This window comes from Alosa sapidissima, chromosome 19 (genome assembly GCF_018492685.1).
Source record: "Alosa sapidissima isolate fAloSap1 chromosome 19, fAloSap1.pri, whole genome shotgun sequence".
Lineage (NCBI taxonomy): Eukaryota > Metazoa > Chordata > Actinopteri > Clupeiformes > Clupeidae > Alosa > Alosa sapidissima.
Window position 1 is genome coordinate 9,919,539 of NC_055975.1, and position 12,092 is coordinate 9,931,630.

The following is a 12,092-nucleotide window of genomic DNA, read 5'->3' on the forward strand; positions in this document are numbered from 1 at the left end:
GCTGGGTTCAAGTCTGACCTGGGTCATTTCCCGATCCCACCCCATCTCTCTCTCCCACTCACTTCCTGTCAAAAATAGAGTCAAAAGCCCCCAAAAAATATACTTTGAGAAGAAATAGTGGAGGAGCACTGGAGAGTAGCTCAAAGCACCTCAGGTGAGCCAGGATGAAAAGACGTTGCACCGCATGAGTGCCAAGACGTGACGTGAGGGCAACACCTCAGAGTGAAGCACATAAATATAAACACAGACTCGAGGAAAGCGGGAGATTAAAAAACAGGCGTCGCTTGTCATTGCGATGACAAGCGACAGAATAAGGAGAGAATACTGGCATAGGAAATTAAAAACTATGGGGCCTGAGTTTAACACTGTGATGCTGTGCTAGTTTACATTGAGGTGGTGCTTAGTGTGCTGTCCTTCTCTAAGACGGTGATGCTGTGCTAGCCTCTTTCTGCTCTCCCCCCTGGGCTTGAGAAGTTCCTTGTGAATGTAACGCCGTCATACAGAATCATTCATCATTTTTAAATGACACCATTTTTAACTACTGAAATTCAACCATAAGCTTTCATTTACTCTTTAAATGTGCTGCCTTGCAATACAGCCCAATATTCTTTTTTCCCCACTACATTACCATGAAATACGCACAGATGGCAAACTAAAAACATTTACAATTTTCAAAGACCATCAGGTGAAAACAGTTGTGTTCGGAGTGATTGTTGAAGTGAGTTGAATGGACAGAAGACATACCTCTGCACGCGTGACGGAGGAGCAAAGACCCCATGCTTTGAGGGACACTTGAAGTACCTCACACCTCCAACAGAGCCGTCGTTCTTTCCGCTTGGTTTGTCCAATTCAATGCCCAACCAAAACCCTGACAACACAAACGTTCAATCAAATTCAAACTTGTGAAACTCTCCGTTAAATCTTGCAGAGATACAGGAAAGTAGCCATGCACAAAAGATGGTGCTCAAATGAGCTCTTCAAGGAAAGTAATGAGCTCAAAGACAGGAATGATTGCATTTCAAGTATTTCAACAGCGCAGTGCACTCAACTCAAACCGCCAGCGTGGCTACAGCAATCAGCGCCAGCAGAGCCAGGGACTGCATAAGTGGGCATGAACCTTCAGAGAGAGGGCATAAAAGGACTGAACTAACATTTGAAAAGAAGAGGCTGGACACATTTGTCTCCTGGCTGCAGTCTCTTGAAGAGAACTACCTACAGTATTTAAGTTGACTCCTGTCACGAAATATTAATTTAAATCAAAGCTTGTTGGATAGCAACATCATGTCAGGAGACTTTATTTCAAGCTGGTAGTCAGGGATCTGGTATATAAAACCATGATGTAATGACAAAAAGAATGATGCCTAACCAGAGATCACACAGTCCTCAAGGCTATTCACTGTACACAATCCTCAAGGATATTCACTGTACACAATCCTCAAGGCTATACACTGTACACAATCCTCAAGGCTATTCACTGTACACAATCCTCAAGGATATTCACTGTACACAATCCTCAAGGATATTCACTGTACACAATCCTCAAGGCTATACACTGTACACTGACAACTTTGGTAAGATGGCAAGACCCCAGCTTTCCTTTAGCCTACAGCCTAAAACCTGGAATGTTATTTAAGAAAAGCACAAACATGGATGCTTTGATTCCACACACACACAGGGCCAACCCCAAAGTGAGCTCTGAGGACTAAGGACTAAAGATTCACAGACTTTATTGATCTCAGGTGCTAAGTGAGTGAGTGTGTGAGACCACATGGGCTCATATAGGTATAAATGGGTTTGGGACAGCACTTCACGATGTTTAATAACAAAGACATTGCATTACCCACGCTTGAACTGTGGGTAATTCCCTTTGGTGAAGTCTGCGCCGATGCAGACTCACAGAAAGGACTCGGTAAGTGTGTACTCAAACCCTGATTGAACAGGGTTTGATTGAGCGCGCACCAGAGTCTGTGAGTCTAGACTTTGGTACCCCCCCCACACACAATTGTCTGCATTTACTGCATTCCCTGCGGGACCTTTGCAAGTTCAGTGAAAACCTGCTCAGCACAAAGAAAAGCATACATCAGCACCCTCCCAGTATCTCTCTAAGGTGATAAGCAAGTCTTGCACAGCTCTAGCTCATCTTACCATTAGTTATTTTGGGAACATCTCATGCTCTACGGCCAATGTTTTAGTGTGTGCTTTACACCACATCACATCTTCTCTGACTGCTGAGTTGAACTGGTCGGGAGGAGGTTATGTGCTAAGTTATAGCTCAAATCGTGTAATCTACCGCACACTGACCAATCAATTGTCTTAAAAACAAAGTTATCTCACGTGTAGGATTCTGTCATATCTTACAGGTGGAGCTCCGCCTCTACTAACATTCTGGATCTCGAATGCGCTTTAATAGGGCGGTGCGTGCAAATATCCCACTATGGACGTGTATACCATACAACAACTGATGACAATTGATTTATTTGATGTTATAGGTTAGACACAAAAAATCACCACAGTGTAGATTAAGCTATCGCTCATGAATGCGGAAGTAATTGTTTTTAAATATAGGCGGTCTTGTGCGTCTCCACGTTACACGATTGGCCAAAGTCATCCCAACACCGAGAACGCGCACAGATCTGAGCTTGAAAGCCTAGTTTGACAAATATATTACATAACTGCAATCGTAGTATCACTTAACGTATACCCCTGAGTCAAGGCTTTGTCAAGCCTCGATATGTCTACATAGCCTAGATATGTCTAACGTGCTTCGTAGTATACCCCACAGACTTAGTCCCTGTGCCAAAAAATAACAAGCCCTTATACCTGAACGACTATCAACCTATAGCCCTCACATCACTTGTGAGTGAGAGTCTGAGAGACTTATTAAAAACATCATCTGCTCATCCATCCCCAACACTATTGACCCACTGAAATTTGCTTACCGATCTAATAGATCTACTGAGGATGCCATCTCTCATGTCCTTCATACCACCCGCATATTGACATTGGAAAAGGGAATTATGTGAGGCTGCTGTTTATTGATTATAGTTCAGCTTTCAATACCATTGCTCCTCACATGCTGGACTCTAAGACCTTGGACTAAATACCCCCCTCTGTGACTGGGTTTTGAACTTTCTTACTGGCAGACCCCAGGTAGTGAGAATGGGCCAGCTCATCTCTAATTCCATTATTCTGAAGACAGGAGCTCCACAGGGCTGTGTCTTGAGCCTACTGCTCTACTCTCTCTTCACCTATGATTGTATTATTTATTATTATTATTATTATTATTATTATTATTATTATTATTATTATTATTTATTATTTATTATTATTATTATTAATAATGTCACTTTATTTTTATTTAATTATTTATTATTAACTTCTGTTTTTAATCTGGTATCGGTTTTACTTAGATTCTTTCTATTTAACTCAGTCATGAAGCTAACCAGGCTTACATTTCACTACTTGTTATATACTGTTATAACTGTGTATGTGATGAATAAATCTCTCTGAATCTGAACACCAGGACCCCAAAAGGGATATTTCTGTCTGCAGTTTTCACTCACCTAAATTAGACATGTTCATTTTAAAAGCCTGTTGAAAATCTTTTTCATTAATTCTTTCTGCCCCACATTGTAATAAACTGAAGGTCTTACAGAGTAAAGATACTGCAATGAAGACATGATGTGATAAATAATACAACTGAAAAACCTGGGCCCAAAGCTATGAAAAATACCAAATACTATGAAACAACAGCTAAATGAAAGAAATGGATATTAATGTTTTCTTTTTCTATTTGGCTTATTTCTTACTTCTTATCTGACAAAAACTGTAATTTATTCTGACAAACCAGACATTTATTAAAGTTATTGGCTCTCTACAAATAGAAAATTGTGGTCATCAGCTGAGGGAAAATGTATTGCAGCATGAAATCTAAAAATCACTAAGACATTACTCCATTCTTGGCAGGATTTGAAGATGACTGTGTAGGTCACTAAGAATATCAATAAAACTGCTTTCTCTCCAAATGTTTTTCTCTGACTCAAGTCACTGCATTTCTGGCTTCATTGACTCAAAAATCTTGAACTGATAGTTACTTTTTCATTTACAGCAAGCCAGTGACCAGAAAAAGAAAATTCAATAATATGAAGGTAATCAGAGTGAGTACATTAAAAACTTAACTTGCTATTTTGGCACAGCAATCAACATTGTGTCACCATGACAGATACCAATTGAACAATGTTGTGGGTTGTCTGGGTGGGAAATGTCGTACATAACAAATCTAAGCAAAAGTGCTGAGATGCTGCCATCTAAATATAGGAAAATCCCCAAATGCAAATCTGAGAGCAGAGAGATAGGTAGATGTTACCTTGCCTAGAAAAACAGATCTATAAAACTACATTAAATGACACTGACGCTGTTGGGTCCATCATGCACCATGTTCCTCACAAGCTGGTATTTATAGAATAAAATCATTAAATTCTCAGGTGGCTCCAAGAGAATCCACATTTATCTTTAAATGAACCCACTTTGTTCTGCCCATGGACATAATGACATAAGGAATCTCTGGAACCACAACCAAATGTAATGTAAAGTAATGTGATATTTTTCTTTTAATTCTAAATAACTATTCTTATAATTCTTGCATGGTATTCATCTTTTTGCTATGTGTTATGTGTGTGATATTCATATATTTCTTATATATTCTTATATCTTGTGTCTCATAATTAGAAGTTCTCAAAGAAGGATTTGTGTACTCTGTCAGGTACACATCAAAGGGCCACTCTTAGTTCCTTTATGTTCTCAGTGTCACCAGATAAAGTGTCTTTTCCAAATAATCAGTGACTGCAGCATGACGCTGTCAGTGTGTTCACATCTCATCACATCAGCGCAGGGCTGGCTCTGCTGCATGACAGTGTGATCCACAATACACTTTTTCATTATTTCCATTCATCAGCTGGTTTGGTTAACAGTAGCCTGGGTGCACATGGGTTCTGTTACTTCACTATTTCTGTTTGTGTCAGTCCTCCATATTTATTCACTTTTTCTTTCATATACAGGTGTTAGCCATTGTTCTCGTATGATGCGTGATGGGGCGAGTTGCCACGTCTTCACCGGTTATAGGTATCGAGTCTGAAGCCAAATTAGTTGAGTCTATTGATAAATACAGTAGAAGAGCACCTGGTCTATTGAAATCCCCATGGAAGGAGAGTAGGGAGGCTGTGTTTTCTGCAAGATACCCACATTGTTGCGTTCATTGTTGCTGCGAGCGATTTGGAGTCAAAGCAGCGTTTTGCTAGCCTGACGAGCCAGACCCACATTAAAATGTAGGGTCTGGGCACTCACCGTTCACAGTGCTCAGTCCGAGGGGCGGGATAATCAGTTGTCTTTCAAATTCCCTCTGCACGCAATAGGACAGCGGCAGCTATGAGTCCCATGCGTTTCCCACCAGCGGAGCTAGTTGGCTGGTTCAAACGTTTGCCAACTTAATAAAAGCTTGACCTGTGTCACACTGTTCGCCAACAGCAACATCCATCTTATTTGTTTTCAAGTAGCAGGGAATTCATGCCAAACCGTTGCAACTCTGCCATCAATCATTATGTTAAGCCCACCTAATGACTCTATACACGATTTCATTGGCCTGATTGAGTTTCGATTTCTGGAGCTCACAAGCCAACGGAGAGTTGCTAGACTAGCCCTGGCAGCCGCTAGGGGCGCGTCTAGATTTCTAGGCTAGCATTTTGCACCTGATACTTTTTGTTTTTTAATACTTTTGTTTGTTAATAATAACAACATGTTTTTTTCCACACCTTACATTCATTGCCACTCCTATGTTTCCATTTCCCCTGACGAAGAGGCTCCTTATCAACATGCAGCTTAACATCTACCTCGACGGTGCTTAAACTAGACACTGTTTCCCCATTAAATTAGAGATGTGGGTGAATCTTCACATAAAATCTGTCTGCTCTCCCTTGATGCACATCATTGTTAATAAATCCATGCTCCTGATTTATCAAGCATTGCCTGGCTGAGTCTCCTGATGTATTAGAAAATCACCATCAAGGGACATGCGAGTTCATATTTGACTTGAACTGCAAGATGAAAATATGATATGAAAAATGACATTTCATATGTGATGTTTGTAATAAGTTGCTATGACCGCCCAAAGACTCTGAAGCTGATGCAATTCTTGACGTCTGCATGGTAAGCATCAGCAAAACTCTGCTGAAGACACACAGCCCCATGCTCGTCCAATTCACAGGATATAAATTGTGTAGGCCTTTGTGTAGGCCGGATGACTCACCGGGGGCAAAGCTGGTCTTGCCACAGAATCGCACCACTCCCGTCCTCTGGCCCACCACCAGCACCCTCTCCCCCAGGTGGAACTCAGGGCCCTCGCCCAGCAGGCCTCCGCTCAAGGGCATCCAGCTACTCGGTCCTGATGGGAGGGAAGAAAGAGGAGCCGGAGACCCACAGACAGGAGAATGAATGACATACTGCAATCTGTCTGACTGTTGCCATGCCAACAGTGATGCTATGCTACTATATGCACTGTGTATCGTGTTAAAACACCCTTCTCTGTTGGAGCTTTTCCATTGTGGACAATGCAAAACACCACTTCTGAAAGGGCCCCTCTGCTGCCTACTGAGAAATTAAATGTGCTTGTTATCATCATAGCATCTTAGATGATGAGGAGAGGTTAGTTAGATGTGTGATTAGATGATGAGAGGTTAGTTAGATGTATGATTAGATGATGAGGAGAGGTTAGTTAGATGTGTGATTAGATGATGAGAGGTTTGTTAGGTGTTTGATTAGATGATGAGGAGAGGTTAGTTAGATGTGTGATTAGATGTTGAGAGGTTAGTTAGATGTGTGATTAGATGATGAGGAGAGGTTAGTTAGATGTGTGATTAGATGATGAGAGGTTAGTTAGATGTGTGATTAGATGATGAGGAGAGGTTAGTTAGATGTGTGATTAGATGATGACAGGTTTGTTAGATGTTTGATTAGATGATGAGGAGAGGTTAGTTAGATGTGTGATTAGATGTTGAGAGGTTAGTTAGATGTGTGATAGGAATTATGCCTAAAACATCACTATCAGTCTGTCTACCTTTTGCTCACAAAAACTTTTGGTACTCTCCAAAAACAAAACGTTTAATATCCTCAAATACTGAACACACAACAGTACCCAGTTCCATGCTTGAACAGGAACATATACGAACAACTAGTCTGGCATGGTCCCGTGGTGGCCTAATGTGTGGCGTTGTGCTGAGTGCATAGTTGTGGTGAATCACCAGTGTGGGGTGCCGTGCTCAGGGATTGGCGAGGCTGCCGGTGAGATGGAGGCTGAGGGCTTCTGCGACCAAGGGACTGGTGCTCCTGCCGAGGCCGCAGTGGTGGACGTTGCCATGGAAATGGCCGAGACCGCATTGCTGAGCCATATCTGGAGTCCAGAGACGATGAGGAAGAGGAGCAACTTCTGGACAGAGCACCTGGGGAACATTTGGAAGAGAAAGAAGGAATGAGCTCAATGCACTATGGAGGTCAAAAGTGTCATGAAAAACAACTAACTCTATATTCAACAGCTAGGCAACACACTGCATCTAATTTGCACTATGGAGGTCAAAAGTGTCATGAAAAACAACTAACTCTATACACAACAACTAGGCAACACACTGCATCAAATTTGCATTATGGAGGTCAAAAGTGTCATGAAAAACAACTAACTCTATACACAACAGCTAGGCAATACACTGCATCTAATTTGCACTACAGAGCCACAAATGTCCAAGAATAATTAGAAAGCAAAGCCAGACACAGGCAGGTACGACAGCTAGTAGATTTATCTAAAACATTACTTAACACACCACAGCACCTTTTACAATCCAACAATAATTCCCTGGATATGTCCCTGGGCTCTTTGCTGCCTTTACCCAGTTTCCCCGTCACAGATCTATTTACCGTAGCGTACTGCTACTAAAGACACATAGCAACTCAGATGAAATGGCTCTGAGTACAGCAAGTCTGAGCATGTGTTTTGTATTGTTAAATAATTTGGGGAGGAATCCACCTAAACATTCACATTCACATTTACTGCCGTACATCGGCCAGAGGGATACATATGTATGGAGAAATACATATTGCTGTGAAAGGACCTTCACTGGTACGATAGGCAGCACAGAGCCATGACTACGGGGAGAGTAACACCAGAGATCGCCCCTCCGAAAGAGAGAATATAAAAACAAAGAATCGTGTAATAATGATGGGAACATTCATTAGGTTGCTCACAGGCCAGTCATGCCCCTCTGGAACTAATGCACTGAGCTAAATCATTCATTAGTTCCACATTCTTATTTGTGTTAATTGAAGCAAAATACTAGTGAGGAGATTTATTTTCTTGGATTTGGACTGCCTAAATACAGCTGACCATTACAAAGTATGATACGAAATAATGTGCTCTGTGTTTTCGTTACGCACAATTTGATCTTTCTTCTCCACAACATCGCCTCCACAAAACATAACATAAAATGGCAGCTACTGCAAATTACAGGATTTTATATTTGCCAAACAGTTGGTAGCATTATGTTCAGATCATTCAGGCCATTTCACACCCCACATTCCTTTCAGTACCTGTTTGAGATTCTGGAGACTCAACTTTGTCTTCATCAGTAGAAGTGTCTTTTATCTTAATAGCTGCTAAACCTTTTTCACAACCCACACACACAAACACACAAAACAAAGACATGTGATGAGACTAACACAAAGTCCGACAGGATGGCAAAACACATCAAATGGAAACAAAAATGAAAGGTTGACTACCCGAGAGGGAAAACAACAAACTACTGTAAAAGGAGCCATGACAAATCTACTGACAAACAGGGAGTTGTCAGATGTAGGCCTAGCAAATGAAAATGGAATCTGTTGAAAGCTGCGACTGGGGCTGGAGTTCACTGGTAGTAAAACATTTGCTAAACTTAGCTAAGGATATGTGCTACCTACCCACACATTTGTGGATATTTCTTCTTACACTTTGCGCCCTAGTCTTAAAGCAGAGAACTACTGGCTAAGACAGCAGTGCATGTGCACTGTTATACAGTAAATACTTCAGTCAGAGAGAGGTGAATGGCAATGGTCAATAGTCAAAGGCTTTAAATGACCAAAGTAAAGCTGTAAAGCTGACCAAAAGCATTACCAAACAATCTAAACTGAAAAAGTAGGATGAGATTACAACATAAGAACATGGAAATATAGACCCTTTCAACAAGGTAAACAAAAACAATGCTTGAACGTTCTATTTGGGCCCCAATCTACTTCCTCTGCATTAAGAAAACATATGGAATGTTAAAAAGGAAGTCTTGTGGGGCCAACTATGATGCTGATAATGGAACTCTCTTGAAAGGGTCCATAGCATCAGGTATGCCAGACATTTTTTAAAAAGGAACGAATAGTGCTGCTGTTTTTCTGTTGTTCGACACAATTCAATTCTTTGACACGTAACTGTAACTTGTCTGCAGAAACATGTTTTATCCACATCCCTTTGAACTAGATATACTGATGATCTGGGATATCCCAGTGAAGGGCAGTGAAGAACCTGATGCCCAACATGCAAGAGGAGCAGTAATCAATAACCTACATCAGGGGTTTTCAACCAGTGGTCCGCGGACATTGCTGGTGGTACCTGACCATAGATCCAGTAATGTAGTTGCAATGTGGGAATCAGTATTTTATTCAGTGGTGCTCCTGGCGTTTGGTAATTAGTCAGAATGGTGGTCCCTGGTTCACAATCAGTTGAAAACCCCTGACCTACATAGGGACTGTATAAGACATGGGAGATTGAGAGCCCCATGACCAACCTGAATACAATCTCTTTCTGAAGCCAATACATTATATACTGTAGTAGAACATGTGCTGGTATGATCCAACTTTTCTTTTCTGCCTTTTTTCTGTAGTCTAATTAACCTACAATATGTTCATAGAAATGAGACATGTATTATTAGATTACATTGGTTTCAATGCGTTTAACCTTTTGAAACAAACTGGATGTTAACTTCAAGTATATTCAACATACATTAATTGCATTAACCCTTAACACAGATGTGCTCTTGCTTCCTGCTTGCTCGTACAGAAATATATAATGCACCAGTTCCAAATAAGGGAATGTGATATTTTTTGCCGGTGTGATAAATCTGACGTGGGCAGTAATTGTTTGTGATAGGCGCATTTACATGTTCCCTTTCAGGAAAGAATGTGTCACAACTCATCTGGGCAGAATAGCCTGCTTTCAGCCAAGTCTCCACCGCCACGCTAAGGCTGTGTGTGAGAAACCCATTAGAGAACTTGGTCCTCAAATTACTTCAGAGAAAAAAAACAGCAATGGCTATTTCAGGGGAGTAATGTTCAATTAACTAAATCACTGACACAAGAGAAACCAGGCTAGGACTGAGCAGTTGCTCGGACTTTTTGGCTTAGCAACGTTCTTTGGTTGCCTTAAAAGAATTCACAAAAACCTTTATGTATCACATAAATTAGTTTAACTCTACATATAAAAAGTACATCAATGGCAATTTTATGATGCAACTCAATGTAACTCTAATGCTCTTTAGACCATGGGCTAATGAAAGTGCAGTACAAATCCCATGGAAAGCTTTCTGATTATATTCATAAGCTTCACTGCAACTGTTACCCAATTTACATCTCTCTCTTGTCTAAAACACAAGTCACAATCCCTCACATTCCCTACCCCAAAGGTTATTCATTTTAAAACAAAATTAAATGTGTTAAACAGCTGAATTATCACCGCACACTGGGAAAATCAGTCCTTGAGGTCTTAGTCTAAAGTTATTATGGGTTATGAATGAGAAGCAATGGAATGTCCTTCTTCAAAGATCATCTTCCAGCTGTGCTCTGAGAATAATATCTAGATATTCAATTTAAGGTCCAACCCAGAGCTAGACAGGAGGTATATGCTACAGGTAGAACATTCATCTACACACTCTCTCTATCTACACACACACACACAGATGTGCTCTCTTCCTATCTGGGTCTGTGTCTCTCTCACACACACACACACACACAAACACACAGCACCCCCTCCCCTCACACACACCCACAGAACTCACACACACACACACTTTCTCTAACTCCCTTCTCCTCTCGCTGTTCCTCTCCTGATAAATTGCTACCTGGCTATAAGACGTTGTTATTAAACCCATTTAATTAGACAATCAATCAATGGGATTCGCAGAATACTTCAGCTCCCTTTTGGCTTCTCCATTCCCATCACATCGGACACAAAGAAAACACCCAAGGGCATGGAACAGGCTAGAGGACCAGCCGCTTGGGCTGTGCCTTTCCCCCAGCAGACAGGCACACATCTGGGGGAACGTCAGGGTAAGAAACGGCACCCGCATCAAAGCTCCAAGGTCCGCAGGGCGCAGAATGAGTCACAAAAGGTGCGACTGAGCTGTCTGTCATCGCTCCCATGCAAATCCAAATGTTCTGAGCACGACTCCCGAGCACCCTTCATATACCTGCTATCTCCCTTTCTCTCTCGGAGAGCGAGAGCTTGTGTCTGAACCGGTCTTGCAGTCATTAGGGCTCACTTTGCCAAACTCTTTTTTTTACAGGCTGACAGACATCATAAAGTGTAGAGGCATCAGCTGCCAGGAGCATAAATATGATGAGAAAGGCGCATCGTAAAGGAGGAAAAGACGAGACTCCCAGCGGCAGGGTTGCTAGAGAAAGGCAGAGCCATCATGTGTAACATTTAAAAGCCATAAGTCTAAGTTTAGGGGGAGCAGGCCGTCAAGCAGATGAGTGGTGAAAGCTCAGAAATCAAATGCTGCCTGGAATGCTGCACTTTGTACTCAGACACATACATACATACATACATAAATAAATAAAGAAAGAAAGAAAGAAAGAAAGAAAGAAAGAAAGAAAGAAAGAAAGAAAGAAAGAAAGAAAGACTTTAAAATGGAGGCAATCCTATCTTACAGTCTCCAGGTGTGTGCCAGACAAACCTCTGCCAGGACTTTCCAAAATAAAGGAGACAGGAATAACTCCAGCTCTTCCCTGCGTGCCAACCACTCTCCGCC

At 41.5% G+C, this 12,092-nt stretch overlaps 1 protein-coding gene across 7 annotated transcripts in view; it reads right to left on the bottom strand.

Moving 5' to 3' along the window:
- zgc:103755 (uncharacterized protein LOC449988 homolog) overlaps nt 1–12,092 on the bottom strand; it is a 32,245-nt gene that overhangs the window by 3,434 nt on the left and 16,719 nt on the right. For 5 of the 7 annotated variants that reach the window (XM_042071622.1, XM_042071620.1, XM_042071623.1 and 2 more), the window contains 4 exons: nt 8,629–8,700; nt 7,293–7,490; nt 6,302–6,436; nt 745–868 (listed from right to left, as the gene is read on the bottom strand). In XM_042071622.1, the coding sequence (XP_041927556.1) occupies nt 745–868; nt 6,302–6,436; nt 7,293–7,490; nt 8,629–8,700 (529 nt within the window). Of the gene's footprint in view, nt 1–744; nt 869–6,301; nt 6,437–7,292; nt 7,491–8,628; nt 8,701–12,017 lie in introns of those variants that run through there. The other 2 variants (XM_042071621.1, XM_042071625.1) reach the window with 2 other exon arrangements.